The sequence below is a fragment of the Boleophthalmus pectinirostris genome, unplaced genomic scaffold, assembly GCF_026225935.1.
Source record: "Boleophthalmus pectinirostris isolate CB_2022bp ecotype Guang Dong unplaced genomic scaffold, ASM2622593v1 HiC_scaffold_6, whole genome shotgun sequence".
Taxonomy (NCBI): domain Eukaryota; kingdom Metazoa; phylum Chordata; class Actinopteri; order Gobiiformes; family Gobiidae; genus Boleophthalmus; species Boleophthalmus pectinirostris.
In genome coordinates this window covers 10,562,642-10,585,789 of record NW_026571447.1, presented here as the reverse complement: position 1 = coordinate 10,585,789, position 23,148 = coordinate 10,562,642, and the positions used below count along the sequence as shown (strand labels likewise).

General features: G+C 39.5%; 1 protein-coding gene across 7 annotated transcripts; it reads right to left on the bottom strand.

Moving 5' to 3' along the window:
- Positions 1 to 265: 265 nt before the first annotated feature.
- LOC129411761 (B-cell receptor CD22-like) lies at positions 266 to 23,131 on the bottom strand. 7 transcript variants are annotated; one of them, XM_055163548.1, is made up of 15 exons: positions 22,995 to 23,131; positions 16,508 to 16,574; positions 16,029 to 16,436; positions 10,072 to 10,344; positions 9,401 to 9,667; positions 7,981 to 8,250; positions 7,433 to 7,702; positions 7,083 to 7,346; positions 6,883 to 6,955; positions 6,660 to 6,732; positions 3,118 to 3,215; positions 2,963 to 3,023; positions 1,963 to 2,036; positions 1,837 to 1,897; positions 266 to 901 (listed from the first exon to the last, which is right to left on the bottom strand). In XM_055163548.1, exons 2-15 carry the CDS (start codon positions 16,548 to 16,550, stop codon positions 746 to 748), a joined length of 2,391 nt encoding a protein of 796 aa, XP_055019523.1. In that variant the 5' UTR covers positions 16,551 to 16,574; positions 22,995 to 23,131; the 3' UTR covers positions 266 to 745. The 7 variants fall into 7 exon arrangements, 6 of the variants coding, with proteins under 6 accessions (XP_055019523.1, XP_055019522.1, XP_055019524.1 ...); XM_055163547.1 differs by lacking the exon at positions 22,995 to 23,131 and adding an exon at positions 17,266 to 17,480; XM_055163546.1 differs by lacking the exons at positions 10,072 to 10,344; positions 16,029 to 16,436; positions 16,508 to 16,574 and adding exons at positions 21,092 to 21,364; positions 21,525 to 21,932; positions 22,158 to 22,224 and having other exon boundaries at positions 268 to 901.
- Between the last annotated feature and the right edge of the window lie 17 nt (positions 23,132 to 23,148).

Below are 23,148 nucleotides of genomic sequence, written 5' to 3'. Positions count from 1 at the left end.
GCAGAGAGTTCTCAAAGTACTACTACTACTAGTAGTAGTAGTAGTAGTAGTAGTAGTAGTAGTAGTAGTAGCAGTAGTAGCAGTAGCAGTAATCAATAATTGTTATTTCTCATGCCCTCTGCAGGTTCACGCATTGTTACAAAAACATCCATAACATTACAAACCACTTTAACAGAAATATCCTTATTTTATATACATACAATAAAAAGAAAAAAAAAATCTTACCCAAAAATAAAACAAGACACATTTTAAAACGTTGTGTGAACCACACAGTAAGACAATAATTCAAGGAACCCCCCACAATCTATATATCAATATACCACAAATAAAGAAATTCAACCAGGAGAGACAGTGAGTGAGGAGAAGGAGAGGCTGAGGAGGCTGATGGTTCTGCTGCTGTGGTGAAGATGGGTTGAGATGTGGCGTCTGTAGGCAGTGTAAGGGTGAGGTGTTCCTGGTTTCATTTACAGTATTTCATGAGTTTCTTGTAATATTCTCTGTGCACAACAGGCCCGGCAAACACACTGTTAGACTCACTACTTCCTGTGTAATTGTGTATCTATGTGTTTTTGCTGAGTCATGCTAAAATATATTAATACTTAAAGAGAAGGCAGTGGACAGAGAGTTGTGGGTGGATGTCACTGACAACATGTAAAATAATTTAACTCTAGTGACTGTTAGTTTTGAGACACAGTGAGCTAGCTAACATACTTCTGTGCACAGAGTCAATAGATCCTAAGTGTGTTTAGAAGTTGAGTTCTGAGTACTCCTCCTCCGCTGCCGTCACTCGACTCCTCAAGTTCACCTCGGAGTAACTCACATCCACCTCATCCTCACTGCTGTCTGCTGCAGCTGAACAATCCGCCTTTTTTCTAACATTCTCATAGACATCTCCTGCTTCCTGTAACACAAAATAATACACACAGGTTTCTGAAACTGTCTTTAAAGCTGCAATATGTAACTTTTATAGTTATTTTTATGGAAGTGTAATTGCTTTATTATTAAGTATGCCACAGTATGGCATTTAACATCTGCCTGCTCTGTCCAAAGCTGGTCATGCTACCAGGCCACGTTACAGGTCAAATCTGTGGAGAGGCGACACCCTCACAGTAAAACACACACAAGATGTTTTTTCAATGTAAGAGAGACACAGTTAGCCAAAAATTTTACTCAAGTAAGCATAATGTTACTTACTATAAAATAATATTACTCAAATAGAAGTAAAAAGAAGTAGTCCAAGAAATTATTCAAATAAGTAGTAAAAAAGTATTGGGAAAACTACTAAACTCAAGTAAGAGTAACTTCAAGAGTAACTCCATCTATTTTCTTCCGCTTTATTCGGGGTCGGGTCGCAGAGAGCAGGAAGGTCCAGACTTCCCTTTCCACACACACTTGTAGGAGCTCTTCTGGGGGGATCCCGTGGTTTTCCCAGGCCGAGAGACAAAGTTCCTCTAGTATGTCCTCGGTCTTCCCCAGGAGGCGTCCAGAACAGATGCCTGAGCCAACTCACCTACTCCTCTCCACGTCGAGATGAGGAACCAAAACTTTTATTTAACTTAAAGTATTACTCAAGTAAGAGTAAAGGTATATTGCTATTAAAGTACTGCATTAAAAAGTGGCTCAAGTAAATGTTACTGAGTAAATATATAATTACTACTGATTACTACCTACCTCTGAAGGTAGATAAGTTTAATACATTGACCATACTGTGGAAAATTGTAGATAAGATAATAACTTCTCCATGGAAACATCAGGTGGTGGATGCTCCAAAAAAGTGACATAGTGCAGCTTTAACCAAAATGTGTGTAAAAAGTGCATTGGTGACACTTGGTTTACCTCATGATGCTTCTTTACAGTGGAGTAGACGACTTCCTCTCTTTCTTTGGGGATCAGAGTCCTACAGACAGATTGTAATGTGACTGTTTGAATGGACTTTTACTCATGTTACTGTGTGGAACTTACGATGGGTTCTTGTCAAAGTGCACTGAGGCGTAGAAGAATGAGGCGATGTTTTCATCACTGGTGCCAGGACGGCTCTGAGAAGTGAAATGGTGGAAAAGTTGAGTCATGAATTAGACTGTGGCGTCAAACAATGAAAGGAAAAAAAAGAAAAAAAACACATTGAAGCTAGTAGATTTTTGTCTAACTCAAGCCCTACACACAACACATAGACAGTTCTCTTACTTAGTCAGGGTGGGACAAGACAAGATTTAATTTATAAAAATACATGCAATCCAATCCTCAATTTTGGCCTCACACTTTCTGATTTATTTTTATTTCAAATGTTCATTGTAGCACAGCTTCTGAAAAGATGCAACTCATCAGCATTTAACCCTTAATGTAAAGGTTTATGTTTGTCCAAATGTAAAAGAATCTGCCTCACACTAGATTCATCTGTGTGTCACTCTGAATTGAGTTCTACACATTATCAATGTGGGATGACTCTGAAAGTGATCAGAAAACATGCAGTGTCAAGGAGATTACTTGAATTGGATTGGTCAAAGCGTCACAACAAGGGAATAAGTCAAAAAATCTAACTTTAGTTAAATCCAGTTGAGACAAAAGTACAGACATCTTTTCTGTCCACAGATGCACAAAGCTCTCACCTTCTGCAAGTTTTTCACAAGGAAAAAAAAAATCTGTATTGATGCAAATATTGGCTGAAGCACATCTGTCAGCATTCCCTTGTTTGTTTTGGTCTGTTTGAGCTTTTCAAGTTTGGATTCCGCATAAACCTCAACGCTGCTCTGTGATTGGTCGCCCACCAGCTGGTGTGTCCTATCACGGGGGCACGCCAACATGGATTCTCATGAGTTTGTGAACTCACAAATATTGCATGAATCCATGTTGTTGGAGTGCACAATCGTGTGGTAATCACAAGATCTTGTGGCACATCTTGTCCCATCCCTACTTACTTGGTGAAGGGACCTTCTCATTATTGCTCTGTTCTTAAATACATACTTCGTTTATGTTTGGGGAGGTTCACAGTGGAGTAAGGAGCATTGGCACTGGATGTACTGTTCCTGTCAACACATAAAGACAAGTAAACAGCATCTTCCCTGAGTGAATACTATCAGACATTGTGTTTGTGCATTCTCTTTATCTGTTTTCACTCACATCACGTCTGCTCTCTGCTGAGGTGGTGGGACATCTCTCCTTCCAGGTGTCTCTGCATGGACATCCTCTGAGCAGCCTCTGGAGCTGTGCCATCCTCCCTGAACACAAGATGAGAATAAAACTTTTAAGTCTTGTTTCATTATATCAAGTTTGTGGTGGTGGTTTTCAGATTCTACATGAAGTAATACTCTTATGAGGGATAAGTTTGCTATTGATTTCATGATAGTCATAAAGAAATATGTTGGACTCATAGCCTGTAAAATCTGTGCTCAGACCTGATCATTTTTATTAATGATCAGACCCTTGTATTTGCTATATAAAAACACAAATATATCTTTACTAATTATGTTAAGAATAATTCTTTTAGCTGTTCCCCATCTTTATGGAATATTATTGGCCTATATAATGTTGGGATGTCATCTGAAAGTCCTGACCTCCTGGTGGATGGTTTCTCCAGAAAAATGGTCTCACCAGCCCATATTCTTACATGGCAAATTTGAAAACTTGTAATTATGACTATTAACTTGTAATTATGATGTTTAAACTCCTGATTATGACCTTTAAACTCAACATTTTGCCAATTCAGGTACATTTACATTAATATAATTTAAAACAGTTGATTAATTAACAGCAGGAGAAAGTTCATCTAAGCAAGTCTCCTGGACCAGACCAAGTCAACCCCCGTGTGCTGAGGACATGTGCTGCACAGCTCACTGAGATCCTGCACTTTGTCTTCACTCTGAGTCTGAAGCTTGAAAGGATATGGAAAACCTCCTGTATTTGCCAGTGTCCAAGAAGCCTATTCCATCTGGACTCAGTGACTTCAGATCAGTTACTTTGAAGTGTCTTTTCATGAAAATGTTTGAGAGACTCAGCTCAGATCCCTAGTGGCACCATCCCTGGAGTTTTTTGCATATCAGTGCTATTTTGGCACAGAAGATGCAATGATCTATTTTGTGCCGCGGGCTCACTCACACCTGGATAGTATGAAGGGCTCTATAAGGATTTTTTTTTTTCAATTTCTCCAGTGCCTTTAATACAATGTGGCCCTTTCTGATGAGTGAGAAGCTGCTCAGGATGGGTGTCAGCTCCTCCATTGTCTCCTGGATTACTGACTACCTGTCAGGCAGGCCTCAGTATGTGTGACTGGGAAGCACCTCTGATTTCCAGTAGTTCTCCGAGTTCTGCCACCTGCAGAAGTCCTTTGATGATTCTGCAGTGGAAGGGTGTATCAGAGATGGACAGGAGCTGGAGTACAAGTTTTGTGGTGTGTTCCCAGGCAAACCATCTGCCCCTGAACATTGATAAGACCAAAGAACTGGTGATTGACTTCAGGAGGAAGAGGACAACAGTGGAGCTATATATGTTTTGAACCAGTGTCTATTTTGGACCTGAAAAAAATTGTTCAACAGCTAAAGCCTTCCTTCTGTCCTCTAGATATTATTTCAAGTCGTCTGTTCAAGGATGTTTTCGATTCTATTGGACCTTATATTACTTATGTTGTGAACTCGTCTCTGATGTCTGGTTGTTTTCCCATTGCCCTGAAATATGCTGTAGTCCAACCACTTATCAAAAAGCCTAATCTTGACCCAAATGTTCTTGGTAATTTTAGACCTACCTCAAAGTTGCCCTTTTAATGTAAGATTTTAGAGGTTACTTATGACCAAATACAGGCTTACCTTAATCTTAATGACATTGGTGAAAAATTCCAATCTGGTTTTAAATCTCAGCACAGTACTGAAACAGCTCTTTTAAAAGTTTTTAATGATCTTTTAACTGTTGACTGTGGGAAATCCACTGTTCTTTTGCTTTTAGACTTAACAGCCACCTTTGACACGGTGACTCACAGCATTCTTCTGTCTCGTCTGGAGACACATGTGAGCATTAAGGGGACAGCGCTCTGTTGGTTCCGGTCATATCTGTCAGACAGGAGTTTTTCTGTTAACTTAGGACAGTACTCCTCCTCTGTGTCTCCCTTACAGTACAGTATTCCCCAGGGTTATACATTAGCACCTGCTCTGTATGCCCTGTAGAAAGCACAATGTCACTTTTCACTGTTTTGCAGATGACATTCAAATGTATCTGTCAGTGACCGCAATTGACAGCCAGAGCACGATCAAAGCTCTGCAGGACTGCAGGATGTACAGACCTGGTTGAGCGGAAACTTCCTGAACCTTCATTCATAAAAAACAAGATTGTGGTGTTTGGGCAAACTAACCCACTGCTTGGGCAGGACAGTGTGATTGGTCCTCTGTCCTCCTATTGTCTCCCTGCAGTGAGGAATCTTAGGGTGATTGTGGACTCCATGTTTAAACTGGACAAGCACATTAGCACTGTGATTAAGTCCAGCTTCCTTCAGTTGAGGCTCCTCACTAAAGTAAAGCCCTACCTCCCACGGGCAGAGTTCAAAAGAGCTATCCATGCTATGTAACATCACGCCTGGACTATTGCAATTCTTTGTATCTAGGGTTAGATCAAAGCTCCCTGCAGAGCTTACAACACGTCCAGAACGCTGCAGCTCGTCTGCTGACAAATACTAAGAAACGTGAACCCATCACACCTGTGCTGTGTGACCTGCACTGGCTCCCTGTCTCATGTAGGGTGCAGTTTAAAATGCTATTAGTTATTTTTCAAATGTTTGCACTCTGGGTCCAGTCTATTTGAAGGAGTTACTGCAGCCCTATACTCCTCCCAGAGCCCTGAGATCAACTGACCAGCTCCTGTTGGTCATGACCAAAACTAGGCTCAAGACGAGAGGTGACAGAGCCTTTTCTGTGGCTGCGCCAAGACTGTGGAACAACCTTCCTCTTCCTGTCAGATCCTCTCAGTCAGTAACACAGTTTAAGACGAGACTGAAAACTCACCTCTTGTCCCTGGCATTGAGTAGTAGCTAGTCAGGTTATCTTGGTGTTTTTATTGTAGTTTTCACCTGTTATCTGTATATATGTATATGTAACTGTTTCCTCTATTTTGTTGACTTGTACGTGAAGCACTTTGGTCAGGTGAAGTTATTTTAAATGTGTTATATAAATAAACTTGATTTGAATTATGCCTTTTTGGACACCTGTCTCTTTCTATCTTTTTTGCTACTTATTCAGAACTTATTATTACCAGTTATATTTTTTACTCTTTGTTATTATATTATTTTGTGATGTGTGAGCTACTGTGTCCAAAAAAATGTCCTTTTGGATCAATAAAGTTTGTCTAACTCTAAGTCTAAGATACACTGTCCCACTGAAAACAAAATAAATAAAATAATGATGACTTTAAAACTCATAATTATGACTTTTAAACTTGTAATGATGATTTCCTGTGAGGTTTTTATTTTTTATTTACTGGTGAAAATGGGCTTCCCTAGACTAGTGTAAACCACTCTTAAAAATGTAATGACCACAGTTGGCTCAATACTAAAGAAGACTGTCATAAAACACATTTAATCACTTTAAGAGACACAGGGCCAAACTAACTGCATTATTCATTTAGATATTTTTGACAAATAAAAATAAGTACTGTGTCATACATCTAGATATAGAAAATATTACCAGAGCCTTTGAACAACTCCTCCACCAGGGCTTGTTCGTTCTTTCCCCTTCAACAGACCTCTTTATTTTCAGCCTGAAAAACAAAACACAGAGACACTTGTGTCTGATATTAAGATAAAATTCTGTCATTCCTGATTTTGTTTTGTAATTTGTACTTGATTTAAACTCAGTTTCATCTGTTGTGCAATCCTATAACATTATTCAGTATAATCTCTCATGGTACCTGTAAACAATGAAAGCACATAAGATGATCAGCAGGGGCACCAGAGCCAGGCCAGTGTACTTCACAAAGCTTTCTGCAGAGAAGAAACACCATCAGCTCCTCAGCTCCACAGCTAATTTAGTTATTTTATGAAATAAAATCTTAATATCCATCCACTACCCCAATTGTTTTGTTGTCATTGTGTTATAGTGTCTCCTTACCCTGTAGAAAGAGGCTGACTGGCTCAGACGTGCTCTCACTGATCTGGTTCTTGGCAGTGCAGTAGTAGACTCCGGGCTGTGTGGACAGCACAGTGTAGTTGATGTTCTCAGACACTTTGAGCTCTCCGTCCTCCGTCCTCCTGTACCAGGTGTAGAGGTTGACCGGGGGGAAGCTGTGGCTGCTGCAGCTCAGAGTCACTGAGCTGCTCCCATCAGGGCCCTGCTCCTCCTCTGCTCTCAGCACCACAGCCTGATTTGGACCAACTCAACATGCACAAGGCGCTTTTACTAAGTGTGGAATTCACACACACATTAGTGCCAGACTAAGTTTTCTGTTTAAGCATACTCACACATGACTTGAACTTCAGCTGGTGGAGACGTTCCTTGTCCGAGCTGGTTGTGGGCGGTGCAGCTGTAGAGGCCACTGTCGTTCACACTGACTGAGCTCACACTGAAGGTGGGCCCCGTGTGCACAAGGGACTCCTGCCCCGTGGGGCCCCTGCTCCAGGTCACTGAGCTCACAGGAGGATGGCTCAGAGCGCTGCAGTGTAACGTCAGTGTTGTGTTCTCTTTGACCATCAGACCTGGATCAGCCTGGACTCTCACCTTCTGAGGAGCATCTGCAGACACACAATACTGTACTTATGGAAATGTAGAGTGACTATAGAAGACAGACTCTTTTCAACGGAGATTCCTGAACACCTCCATAAGATTACAGAAAGCTGGTGATGCTATGCAAATAAAACTTACACCATCATTAAGCCAACTAAGGTTCTGTCTCCTTCCATTTCGGAATCTTTTAGAGCATGTAAGTGTATTCAAATGTCATTCTAAATAGTCGTTAGAGTAAATACAGACTGGCCTAATTGTGAAACATGTAAAACCCAACTTGACCCACATTTGACGGTGAGTGACCTCTTGGTGCTGTCTGAGCCCACACTGTTGTGGGCGGAGCAGGTGTATTCTCCTGAATGGGCAGAGGTCACAGTGACAGAGTAGATCAGAGAGTTGTGCTCAGTGTCTCTGAGCAGCTCCACTGGAGAACCCTGTGAGGTCCTGCTGAGGGTCAGGGTGGACACTGGAGAACTGTCCACACGACATGTGATGGAGACATTCTGTCCCTCTGTCACCTCTGAGTTCATGGACAGAGTCAGACTGGTGGGAGGATCTTTGGAGGAACCACCATAGTCACACACTAACACAGAATTAAGGCAGTTCTATATGTTTTTTATACTGGCATGACTCTTTGTGTTAACAGACATCATTTAGGATTAATGATTAAATTCATCTGAACAGCCTATTCTTCAGAAATTAGTCTGGTGCCTGTAGTTTGAACTGAGTTTTATGGTTGAAAGAGTGGCCTACTGGCATTTGAAACCAGTTTATACCTAATAATTGTGAATTGTGTTAAACACACGCAAGTCTAAATGTACGTAGAATGTACATTAACACAGACCCATTACAAAACATCTCATAATGAGCTATATTTGTTTCTAGTGCATGTAGCATGGGTTGGGGCTTATTAATAAAAACATAATAGCCAAATTAGGAATATTACTCATAAAATCAATGAAGTGAGAGCGACTGAACTAAAACACTAGGTGGGCCTGGGTTAAAATGAGGGGGCAGTTTGCAGTTTGGGGAAAGAGACTCCTATCATCCTCCTTATGATCTGTGTTTGTGTCCCAGGCCAAGACAGAGCTCCTCACTCTCACCACTGCACTGGTTCAGTGTCATGGTGCCTTTCTTTAAATCTCTTGAATCTTTGTTCTCTGTTTCTCTCAGGTCTCTCCATCCTCACTGTACCCAGGCTCCACCATCACCACTGACGTGTCTGATTACACAACTTCTGTTAGCCTACTGCAACCAAAGGCTGTCGAGCTGGAGCACCACTCAAAGGTGTACAACACTTGCACACAAGGACTTCCTCACTGCCCCTCTGTGTTGATCTGGCGTCATGATGCGCTGTTCTGGTTTGTGGCCCATGTGCAGCAGCACGTTGTCAATTCTCTGTCTGTCTCCCTTTCACCTTTCAGCTGTGGTCATTGGCCAAAAAGTATCACATGCTTTGGGTTTGTAGGTCTGTGCTGATGTGAGGATGTGAAAAATCTCCACAAATAACAGCAGATCAAAACACGAAATAAAAGCTTGAAAATTCCACACACCAGTAATGAAAATAAACCTCCCCATCTCACCTAAGACTCATCACACACACACCACTGATTACTGTTAGAGATATATCAGCTGCACTTCTTACACTTATCTGTCACAAATTACTATAGTACAGCCAGAGTGAGTGAGGACCCAGAGTGACTTACAGAGCATTTTTATACACAGGTCTGTGCTGTAGCCGTGTCCGTGTTTGTTGGCAGCTTTGCAGATGTAGCAGCCCTCGTCTGCTCTCTGCACTTTCTTCAGCTCCAGTCTGTTTTCAGTTGTTCTCTGAAGATATTGACTGCCTTTAAACCAATCGTATGTGTGAGGAGGAGGGTTGGCATCACTGTTACATTTGAGAGTCACAGAGTGACCCACTGCTACTTCTCTGCTCTGACCAACAATTTCAATGTTGGTGTTCTTTGGTTTGTCTGCAACAAATACAGTTTCCTCATTACTTTTTCATAAACATAAAATCAATGAAAATCCAGATAAATACATTAAACAGAACAACATTGGCCTAGGGTTTGGTTGTGTGGCAGTATCCACAGGCGCTGTCACTGCTTTCTTTTGGATCATTTGGTTAAAATTGTTGATATACTGTATGTGTACTGTAGAAGCATCCCACTCACTTTGTCACAGTTGTATAATATTAGCGTCTTGTTTACATTTATTTGCATCAATCACAAATGCATAGGGGAGACAGTTAGGGGACCTGTGTTCCATGAGGAGAATCTACATAAATGTAGATATATCACAATTATATAGTGTGCTAAATTTCATATGTTTTTAGTCGCCTGCACATGTTAAAGGAACAGTCCAAGTATAAACTTACACTCCACTGAGATCGTGATCTTCTTCATCAGTTGTGGGTCTTTGTTTCCTCGTGTTTGACAGGTGAACTCTTTGTCATTGTCCCTCCATGAGGCTCTGTAGGATGCAAAGGCAGAATAACTGGAGCTAGACTGAGATGTTTTTACACCAGACCAAGGAACAGTTTGAATTTCCAAGTATTTAGAACATGATCTCGGAGTAGAACATGTGAGAGTGATGGTTTGAGACTCTCGTACAGGCGCTGGTTTGTTGAACGTGATTGCACATGGGTTTTCTGAGAAGAGAAAAAAAGTTCTAATTTACTTTAAGTACTGATTATTTTGTTAAGACATTATTCTTATTCTAAATTCTGTAATTAAAGTTCTCTAAGCTACACAAACACAATCATCAGCCATGATTCTAAATCAAAGAGTGACAGTAGATGTACTTGCCTGTGACTGAAATGACAGCATTATTCCATGTACTCCATTTAAAGTCCCGCTCCTTAGAGATATATCTGAAAAAATACTTTCCTCTGTCCTGTTCTGTCAGATCACAGATTCTAACACTGCATGATGGATTATTATATGAGGCTGTATTCTGCTAATCGTGCAGATCCAGTGTAAGTGACTCGATCTCTAAACTGTGGACTGATGGGGAGTTCTCTGGGCTTGTTACTGTAAACAATGGTGCCACTGTAATCAATTTTACTTCCATCCCATTGTCCATCCTTCATCCAGAACCACAGAGCATCTTCATCAGGTAATTCTCTCTCTTTAGTGACTTTACACTTGATCTCCACACATGTCCCCACAAAGACATTCAGGGAGGTTGATTCTATTTCTGCATAACGGTTTGAGTAACAGAAAACAGCTAAAGAAAAAAAAAATAATTTACTTTCACTCACTGACAACCACACAGACTATCATTGTGTCATACCTGTCACAAGAAGAATGAGACAGCTGATTGGAAGGATCCTCATTGTCTAATGGAAAAACACATTTTCTTGTAAACACATAAATAACAAAATACCTTTGTTAAAACACTGATGCAATGCTGAGTAGATGTACATGTGTCCTCATGTGAAGTGTTGTCAGTATCTTGAACATTATTTACTTATTTATTAACCTTTATTTAAATAGGTGAAAAACCTGTTGAGATCAAAATCTCTTTTTCAAGGTTGCTGTCTGCTCCTATCTGGTTTACAGTAGGGTAAGGTCCCTTTCTACTCTGTAAAACAAAGATGGTTCATTTAAAAGACCTGTTTGTTTGCAGAGCACCTGATGGTGTCACTGCAGTTGTCAATAAAGGTGATTTGTTCTGCTGTGAAGGTAGGAATACATCAATTTGCCTTCTATACAATCCTAATAAAATCTAGTTCCTGTATCATTAAGGGGGAAAGTCTGGTTCCCCCACAAATGAAAAATTGACTAATTATTTTTGTGTAATGTTTTACATTTTGCATATTGCACATTTTGCTTTACTACAGTTCTTGTTTTGCTTTATAATAATAATTTGTTTTCATATTTACTTGTTTGTTTGACTTTAGTTCTTTTTGTTGTTGTTGTTTTTTACCTTGTCTATTTTTTCTAGTTTTCTTTTCATTTGTTATAATTGGTTTATAGTTTATTTACTTAAAAAGCAGCAGTTTGCACCAACTGAGTCAGTGCAATGAAGTGTTGTTTATGTCCAGTGAGGCTGGGTGCATACTGGTGGTTGGACCAGGCCCAATGGTCAGATTCCACCACTTCTGCAGGTGATTTAGTGCACTGGCTCACCAGTTTAGTTTTGCACATTTCATTTCCTGTGCTGTCTGCTGTGCTAAATGTGGTAAGTATAAGGTAGCAGCCCTGGGTGGTTCCCGTGAGTAATAGAGGCTTATAAAATCATTTGTTTAGCTTTATATTCTAAAACTAAAATTTGTATGTATTAATTGTAATAAATACCCTTTTTGTATTTATAGCTTGAGTTTGTGTAATTAATTTTTAGTAGTCTTCCAGATAATACATTTTTATCATACATTTTCAGTTATTTTAACGTCTCTGTCCTTTGTACCAGAATTTTCCTTTCCTTGTCCTTAAATGTGATGTATTTAACTGTGACCTGTGGGTTTCAAGTCCCCACCTGCCCTCAGTGTGTGTTACTCTAATCAATAAAAAATGACTTACCCTTCAAGCCTTTGTTCAGAGTAGAAAGTGAACAAGAAATACACCAGGAACATATTAATGCAGTCCTTCACTGAGACATTAGACTTCCTCTTCTGGTGTGAAATGAGAAAATGTCAATTGTATCAGGGCGTTGTGTGTGTGATTGGCCTGCCCCCATAACACAAGTAATAGTGACACAAATAACTATATCCAACTATGTGTTTGTATAAGACTGTGTGATAACATTACAAACCACTTTAATAAAAAAATATCTTTAGTTCATATGCCTAAAATAAGAACAAATCCCCCCAAAATAAAACAAAACACAATTTAAAAGTTGTGTGAAAGGCAGAGCTAAAACAAAAAGACCACACAGTAACACAATGATTCAAGGGACCCCGAAAAATATCAAATATACCACAAAAAAAGAGATTCAAGCAGTAGAGACTTAGACAGATGAGTGAGGAGAAGGAGAGGCTGAGGAGGCTGATGGTCTGGTGGAGTCATCTGCTTGTCTCCATGAACATAGATGGTTAAATGCCTTATTGTGGAACATTCCAAGCAATAACATAATATTGTAGCAGTTTGGACAAAAACAAATTTAAAATCCACTGACCTGTCTTATCTTGTCTTGACAAATGAGGAAATTCAAGCATTAAACATTTAAAAATAGTGTCACAGTTCCTCTTTAAAGCACAAGTGAAAAAAGGGTCTTTACTGGTGCACTTCTGTGAAAGTATCAGTCCAGCTTTGGTTATTGATCGAAAAACATGTAGAGTTTTTGTTTTGCTTTTCCTTTCAGTCACATGAGGCAGCACCATATTTACATTTGCTGTGGTGACCGACTATAGACAAAGAAGTGAAATTTCTCTTCCAAAAAACTACTGACAAATGTTCAGTTCCTAAGATTATGTCAGGTTCAAATCAAATCAATTGTTGGTCCTGTTGGCTCTGCTGGTGTCCAGTGATTTACAAAAAATATTGTCAATGCCTTTACAAGTCAGTTTAATGTACAGTAATTGAAGAACACAAAATAACAGGTCACATCTGCCATCTACTGGTATAAAATAAAAAAATAAAGCTCTTAAAGGAAATACAGGCTGGCCTGATTGTGAAACATGTAAAACCCAACTTGACCCACATTTGACGGTGAGTGACCTCTTGGTGCTGTCTGAGCCCACACTGTTGTGGGAGGAGCAGGTGTATTCTCCTGAATGGGCAGAGGTCACAGTGACAGAGTAGATCAGAGAGTTGTGCTCAGTGTCTCTGAGCAGCTCCACTGGAGAACCCTGTGAGGTCCTGCTGAGGGTCAGGGTGGACACTGGAGAACTGTCCACACGACATGTGATGGAGACATTCTGTCCCTCTGTCACCTCTGAGTCCATGGACAGAGTCAGACTGGTGGGAGGATCTGTGGAGGAAACACCATAGTCACACACACTAACACAGAATTCATATTATGTACATGTTTTCAGATGATACTGGCAGAATACTTTGTGCTCATTAACAGACATCATTTAGGATCAGGGGTGGAAGTACTCAATTTTGTTACTTAAGTAAAAGTACAAATACTGGAGCAAAGAAATACTCAAGTAAAAACATCACATGAAAAAAATACTTTAGTAGAAGAAGAAGTATTAAAGTACCTTTAAAATGTACTTAAAGAGTAAAAAGTAAAACTAAGTCACACATATTTTGAGGTCTCGTAAGGATTTGAATGTAAAAATTTTGATAAAGATTAGTGTTGAATTTTGTTCAACAGAAACAATAAAATCAATACTTTTCCACAGTTTTGCACATTAACATGTTGTTTACATTTGTTTTGACAAATGCATCGGGGAGACAGTTCTGAAACTCACACTCAACATCTATCTGCAGAGGTCCTGACTTTGCAGAGGACACAGTGTTTTCAGCGGAGCATGTGTAAGAGCCACTGTCTTCAGGCTGCAGAGTCTTAACACACGTCTGTCTCCACCAGGACACTTTGCTCAATTTTATACCAGCGATATTTTATTTAGTTTATTTATTTAATGAGACAGGGACAGTGCACAGTTTACATTAACCTTAACAGGAGAGATGTTTTGTACCAGGTTGTGGCACCAGTGATAATTTCCTCCTGTTGAGTAGTTAATTGATTGATTGTATTTAATTGACGTTAGTTATCAGCAGTGTTGTACAAGTTCACACTTTTCATGAACTAGTTCAAACTTCAATTCACACATGTTCAAAGTGAACAGTTCACGTTCATAGTTCACGACTTTAATTTTGAACTAGTTCAAAGTTCAGTCCATTTTAGTTTTAGGTGAGATATGTAAATGAAAGGCTGAACTTAATTTTCAAACTGACTTCCAGTTTACAACATCTTTACAATATATATACCATAGCCACTATAGAGCCACATCAGTCCGTTTGATATTATAATGTGTTTAATTCAGCTTTGCCACATTTGTTTACATCTTACAGAAACGAAACTTAAAATCGCATGGTTAATTTGCATAAACTGCTCGAAAAAAGCTGCTTTTTCCTTGTGGCTTATGCAGCAGCTTCTGTCGGACTAAAGGACACAACTATGTGTTCTTTCTATGACAGAGGGATGTCACAGCAACTTTTGGATGCGTAATTTGTAGAATGCACTGAAAGTGACCTCACGCTAGGAGCACGTATGGAGCAGCAGGATCCATCCTATTTGTTTGACGCTCTACAAAAGTGTAGGCACGTATCCCCACCAAAATATATAGAGAGCATGCATCTATCGTTGTATTTGTGCGTTTACCATCTGCACAACGTTCTCCCGGGGCAGTTCTGTATCGTGTGAAAGAGCCCAGGTCCAGAACGACTGTTAATTAATGCTTTCCTATTGAGAAACACAGAGCCAGAGCCGCACCCTGGCGAAACCACAGCCGCACGTCAACGCAAAGGCGACTCCACCGGCAGCTGCAGCAGGAGGTACACGTGCGGCAAGGCTCTGTGTTTCTCAGTGGGAAAGACAATCAAACCTGACTGGGAGTGTTAAGCCTCTTGTATCAGGTCTACATTGAAACTAAAAAGTGTGAGCAGATCTTGGCACGCGACTCATCAGGTGAAAACTAATTCCGACATTTAATTGAACCCCAACAGTGACGTACGTCGTTCATCTCACATAATTTGAACGAATTCATGTTCAAGTTCTTGATTTACAAATGTGTTACGTTCAATTCAAAGTTCACTGAAAAATGAACGTGTTCAGTGAGCGTGTTCTTTTGAACTCGTTCAGGCACAACACTGGCTATCAGCTGTTCTTCTTGGAGACCTATGTAGCATGTTAAGGGTTGATGGGGGAAATCAGAGCATGGGGAGTAGCTATATAAATCTATCTCTGTGTCCTAACTTACATGGCACTGAGATCGCGGTCTTCTTCATCAGTTGTGGGTCCTTGTTTCCTCGTGTTTGACAGGTGAACTCTTTGCCGTCGTCCTTCCATGAGGCTCTGTAGGATGCAGTAGCAGAATAACTGAAGCTAGACTGAAATGTTTCCAAACCAGAAGGAGGAACAGTTTCAATTTCCAAGTATTTAGAACATGATCTCAGAGTAGAACATGTGAGAGTGATGGTTTGATTCTCTTGTACAGGTGCTGGTTTGTTGAATGTGATTGCACATGGGTTTTCTGAGAAGAGAAAGAAGTTCTGATAAGATAAGAATAAAATTTGCTTCAGCTGATAATTTGACTGAGAAAAAACACACACACACAGACACACACACACACACACACACACAAATTAAAACTCTCTAAGCTCTACAAATACAATCATCAGATATGATTCTAAATGAAAGAGTGACAGTAGATGTACTTGCCTGTGACTGAAATGACAGCATTATTTGTACTCCATTTAAAGTCCCGCTCCTTAGAGATATATCTGAAAAAATACTTTCCACTGTCCTGTTCTGTCAGATCACAGATTCTAACACTGCATGATGGATTATTGGAGGATGAGGCTGTATTCTCTAATCGTGTAGATCCAGTGTAAGTGACTCGATGTCTAAACTGTGGACTGATGTGTTGTTCTGTGGGCTTGTTACTGTAAACAATGGTGCCACTGAGTTTGCCTTCATCCCATTTTCCATCCTTCATCCAGAACCACAGAGCATCTTCATCAGGTAAAACTCCAGTGACTTTACATCTGATCTCCACACATGTCCCCACAAAGACATTCAGGGAGGTTCTTTCTATTTCTGCAAAACTGACTGAGTAACAGGGAACAGCTGAAGGAAAAAAAAAATATATATACTTTTACTCACTGACAACCACACAGACTATCATCATTGTGTTATACCTGTCACAAGAAGAATGAGACAGCTGATTGGAAGGATCATCATCGTCCAGCCTCCCTCCTATTAACACTGGAAATACAACACATGTTCTTGTGAAGCTCATGTAAAATATTCACATTTAGCAACACACTTTATTGTCACACTTTTATCTTGATGTACTAATGCTAACGATGCACACACATACAGCTCCAGACTCCATACACGCTTACACCAGAAACAAACATCCTGACACTAATAAATAAAATCAATCCCTTTGTGAAAACACTGGTTGTTTGGATGTACTTTCACATTTGCATCATGTCTGGTAGTGCCAGTTGTTTTTGCCTCAAATAAGAAATTCCTAAGATTAAATGTGGTTTATCAGAACAATATTCTTTGCATGTCCCACAGTAGTTGATTGAGAGAAGTTATCTGGGTCAAGTAGTTGTATGTTGAACATTATACATACAGTATATATATGTCATATAGTGGTTTTGAACATTGAGCAGTAAATGCACCAAACTGTTTTATATACTGCAGGTGGTAAGAAAGTAAAACAACTCACATTGACAATTAAGATCATTGCCAAAAAGGTTACAAGAGTTTTTTGCAAAATACGTAATACATTTAACTACGGATAAGTTAAGAGTTGATGAAGATCTGAGCTGAGCTATTTTAAGAAAAGTGTTTATTTAGTATCAGCAAAGTACCGGTGTTTAATATATGGACTCAAAATAGTATGCAAACTTTGTGTTACTCTAATCAATAAACAATGACTTACCCTTGAAGCCAGAGTGGAAAGTTAACAAGAAATAAACCAACAGCACATTAATGTAGTCCTCCACTCAGACAGACTTCCTCTTTCAATGTGACATGAAGTTGCAGAAAAATGTGCTAAATTGTACAAGGGTGTTGTTTACAGAGCCAGACATATCAACATGTACAAGCAATAGTGACACAAATAACTATATATAACTATGTGTTTGTTTAATACAGATTGTGTGATAAAGTGTATTACTATATACAAAAGTTGTTGTTAAACTAAAGATCGCCATAACATTACAAACCACTTTAATGAAAATATCTTTAGTTCATCTGCATACAATAAGAACAAATCCCCCAAAATAAAACAAAACACAATTTAAAAGCTGTGTGAAAGGCAGAGCTAATACAAAATGACCACACAGTAACACAATGATTCAAGGGACCCCAGAGATTCAACCAGGAGAGACTTCAACAGACTTAGACAGATGAGTGAGGAGAAGGAGAGGCTGAGGAGGCTGATGGTCTGGTGGAGTCATCTGCTTGTCTTCATGAACATAGATGGTTAAATGCCTTACTGTGGAACATTCCAGCACAAGCAATAACATAATATTGTAGCAGTTGGGACAAAAAAACACTTACTACTCACCTGTCTTATCTTGTCTGGACAAATGAGGAAATTCAAGCATGAAACATTTAAAAATAGCATCACAGTTTCTCTTTAAAGCACAAGTGAAAAAAGGGTCTTTACTGGTGCACTTCTGTGAAAGTATCAGTCCAGCTTTGGTTATTGATCAAAAAACATGTAGAATTTTTGTTTTGCTTTTCCTTTCAGTCACATGAGGCAGCACCATATTTACATTTGCTGTGGTGACCGACTATAGACAAAGAAGTGAAATTTCTCCTCCAAAAAACTACTGACAAATGTTCAGTTCCTAAGTTTATGTCAGGTTCAAATCAAATCAATTGTTGGTCCTGTTGGCTCTGCTGGTGTCCAGTGATTTACAAAAAATATTGTCAATGCCTTTACAAGTCAGTTTAATGTACAGTAATTGAAAAAACACAAAATAAACAGGTCACATCTGCCATCTACTGGTATAAAAAATAAAAAATAAACAGCTTTAAAGCACAATTCTTAAAGTGGAACTAAACACTAAATCAACTTTTGCAACTAAACTGTATGCATGTTGTTTTAAAATCATTATCCGCTGTTCCTAGACATTTTCTGACTATTTTAATTACATATTTTTACAGCTTTGTGTTCAAAAATGTGTGTATGCTCCCTTCAGTGCACACTACAAATGTAAGTACTTGGTGACATCACACAGGATGTCTTCATTAAAGTGAGGGGTTTCTGATGATAAAAACCTGGCTGCAGGGGCGGAGTGTGAAGTGTTGTGGATCCTGTTAGACCAATCACACTGCTCCTTATACCTCCAGGCCCCGCCCCTCCTCCCGCCTCACTCTTTTCTTTAGTCCTCCAGGTACTGCCCAGTTCAGCAGCTCTGGTTCAAATGTGGTTGTTTATGGAGATGAGGTGTTTAGTCTCACTTTAAGATAACAAGAAAGCTAAAAGTAACAAAAATGCAAGTCCAACATTTGTCCAGTCGTATTCAACAGGTTTTGATTGTATTTACTTTTCCACAGTGCTTGTATTATTTGTCTACAGATCCTCCTCTTCCTCTGACAGTCTGAGTTCTGTGGTCCTGAACTTCACCTGGGACCTGCAAACATCTATTTCCACCTCTGACTCACTTCTGTCCGAGCGCTGAGGACTTGTCTCCATTTGTCCCAGGCTGATGTTCTCATACGAGTCTGAAGTTTCCTAAGATACAGAGGAAAACAGTTTACAGTTGGTATTGGATGTAACAGAAAGGTACAGTTTAGGATGGATCTAATGAATGCAACAACTTACCTGACACTGGTTTGAAGTAGCATCTTGAGTCCTGGACTTTGTTTTTAAGGTCTCTCACCAGTCTGAAAGATGAACATGAAATCATGTTACAGAGGATGAAGATTTTTCATTTTTATGTTCTTTAATGGCAACATACCTGTAAATAAAAACAGGAACCAACACTATAACTGCCAGTTTAAAAGCAGGGTAGATAAACTTCAAGTATCTTTCTGTCGGACAAATAAATGTTAGATTACAAACACACTGAAACAGACAGGAGCTTCATCGACCTGAAGATGATTCAGGCTGGAATTGTTAAGGCTAAGCGAACAAGCCAAGCAACTTCAGAGAGTGCAGCCGTTAGGAACAAAACTTGTGAAAAATTAGGACTAAACTGGGACTAAACCTGGAATTAGACCAGAACAGGGCTAAACCAGAAACAAACCTGGTCTACATCAGGACTAAACTGGGATAAAACCAGGACCAAAACAGGACAAGCATGAACATTTGTACCAAAAATGTGGTTTTAATATGCATCACTACATTGTTTTCTCTTTTAGGTTTATTAATGGGTCATTAATATGGTTGTACATGCTCTTCCCTGTGAATCTGATCTTTTTTTATGTTTGGATTTCAGTTGTAGCCAAAGTTCTCAGATTGTTCTTGACTTTATTGTCTACTTGAATGTGGTGAAGGTGTTATAGTGTCTCCTTACCCTGTAGAAAGAGGCTGACTGGCTCAGACGTGCTCTCACTGATCTGGTTCTTGGCAGTGCAGTAGTAGACTCCGGGCTGTGTGGACAGCACAGTGTAGTTGATGTTCTCAGACACTTTGAGCTCTCCGTCCTCCGTCCTCCTGTACCAGGTGTAGAGGTTGACCGGGGGGAAGCTGTGGCTGCTGCAGCTCAGAGTCACTGAGCTGCTCCCATCAGGGTCCTGCTCCTCCTCTGCTCTCAGCACCACAGCCTGATTTGGACCAACTCAACATGCACAAGGCGCTCTTACTAAGTGTGGAATTCACACACACATTAGTGCCAGACTAAGTTTTCTGTTTAAACATACTCACACATGACTTGAACTTCAGCTGGTGGAGACGTTCCTTGTCCGACCTGGTTGTGGGCGGTGCAGCTGTAGAGGCCACTGTCGTTCACACTGACTGAGCTCACACTGAAGGTGGGTCCCGTGTGCACAAGGGACTCCATGCCCCATGGGGCCCCTGCTCCAGGTCACTGAGCTCACAGGAGGATGGCTCAGAGCGCTGCAGTGTAACGTCAGTGTTGTGTTCTCTTTGACCATCAGACCTGGATCAGCCTGGACTCTCACCTTCTGAGGAGCATCTGCAGACACACAATACTGTACTTATGGAAATGTAGAGTGACTATAGAAGACAGACTCTTTTCCTGAACTCCTCCATAAAATCATCATTATGTTAACAAATTTTCTGTCTCATTCCATTTAGGAATGTCTGGTCTTGTTTATATGGAGGTTTGAGGTGAAGACACTCTCACCTCTACAACAGTGCATCTGAAACAAAAGGGAAGTGTATGAGCCAATTCTAGTGTATAATGACTTTGTTATAAAAGTGTCTTACACTGAACATCTATGTGGACAGAGTTGGATCTTTCTGTCCCATGTTTGTTTTGAGCAGTACAAACATACTCTCCACTGTGTTCAGTCTGAGCTGAGTCAATTTTCCAAATGGCTCCACTGTGAGAGGAGGAACTCCTCTGGTTGTTCTTGTACCAGGTAAAGACTGGGGCCGGATTTCCTTTGGCCGAACAAGTCAAAGTTACAGAATGACCCTCTTTAACACTAGTGGAGCTCATTACTGCCTGTGTTCCATGAGGAGAATCTACATAAATGTAGATATATCACAATTATATAGTGTCTTTAATTTCATATGTCTTTAGTCGCCTGCACATGTTAAAGGAACAGTCCAAGTCTAAACTTACACTCCACTGAGATCGTGATCTTCTTCATCAGCTGTGGGTTCTTGTTTCCTCGTGTTTGACAGGTGAACTCTTTGCCGTCGTCCGTCCATGAGGCTCTGTAGGATGCAGTAGCAGAATAACTGTAACCATACTGAGATGTTCTTAAACCAGACGGAGGAACAGTTTGAATTTCCAAGTTTTCAGAACATGATCTCGGAGTAGAACATGTGAGAGTGATGGTTTGATTCTCTTCTACAGATGCTGGTTTGTTGAATGTGATTGGACATGGGTTTTCTGAGAAGGGAAAGACGTTTTATTAGTGATTATAATTTATTCATAAAAGATAATAAAGACATTAACCAAAAAGACGATAAATAAATAAATCTAAACTCTACATAAAAATTCAATCATCAGCCATGATTCTAAATGAAAGAGTGACAGTAGATGTACTTGCCTGTGACTGTAATGACAGCATTATTTGTATTCCATTTAAAGTCCCGCTCCTTAGAGATATATCTGAAAAAATACTCTCCACTGTCCTGTTCTGTCAGATCACAGATTTTAACACTGCATGATGGATTATTGGAGGATGAGGCTCTATTTGCTAATTGTGCAGATCCAGTGTAATTGACTCGATCTCTAAACTGTGGACTGATGTGTTGTTCTGTGGGCTTGTTACTGTAAACAATGGTGCCACTGAGTTTGCCTTCATCCCATTTTCCATCCTTCATCCAGAACCACAGAGCATCTTCATCAGGTAAAACTCCAGTGACTTTACATCTGATCTCCACACATGTCCCCTGAACAGCAGTCAGTGGGGTTGTCTCTACTTTTATATAATTGACTAAGTAACATGGAACACCTGAAGGAAAAGATAAAGACATGAAAAGATAAATTTAATCAATAAACATTAGAAAGATCTCCACACATGTCCCCACAAAGACATTCAGGGAAGTTGTTTCTATTTTTCTATAACTGACTGAGTAACAGGGAACAGCTGATGGAAAAAAAAAAAAAAAAAAAAAAAAAAAAAAAAATTTACTTTTACTCACTGACAACCACACAGACTATCATCATTGTGTTATACCTGTCACAAGAAGAATGAGACAGCTGATTGGAAGGATCATCATCGTCCAACCTTCCTCCTATTAACACTGGAAATACAACACATGTTCTTGTGAAGCTCATGTAAAATATTCACATTTTAGCAACACACTTTATTGTCACACTTTTATCTTGATGTACTAATGCTAACGATGCACACACATACAGCTCCAGACTCCATAAACCCTTGTGACTTACATTTCAGATTCATGGTCCTCTTTGACACTTACACCAGAAACAAACATCCTGACACTAATAAAATAAAATCAATCCCTTTGTGAAAACACTGGTTGTTTGGATGTACTTTCACATTTGCATCATGTGTGGTAGAGCCAGTTGTTTTTGCCTCAAATAAGAAATTCCTAAGATTAAATGTGGTTTATCAGAACAATATTCTTTGCATGTCCCACAGTAGTTGATTGAGAGAAGTTATCTGGGTCAAGTAGTTGTATGTTGAACATTATACATACAGTATATATATGTCATATAGTGGTTTTGAGCATTGAGCAGTAAATGCACCAAACTGTCTTTATATACTGCAGATGGTAAGAAATTAAAACAAATCACATTGACAATTAAGATCATTGCCAAAGAGGTTACAAGAGTTTTTTAACTTCTGCAAAATACATAATACATTTAACTATGGATAAGTTAAGGTCATATTAAAGAGTTAATGAGCTGATTTATTGTTTATTCATTTGACTGATGTATTTTTAATATAAGTGTTTATTTAGTATCAGCAAAGTACAAGTGTTGAATATATGGACTCAAAATAGTATGTAAACTTTATGTTACTAAGCATCAATAAAAAATGACTTACCCTTGAAGCCTTTGTTCAGAGTAGATAGTTAACAAGAAATACACCAACAACACATTAATGTAGTCCTCCACTCAGACAGACTTCCTCTTTCAATGTGACATGACGTTGCAGAAAAATGTGCTAAATTATACAAGAGTGTTGTGTGTAGAGCCAG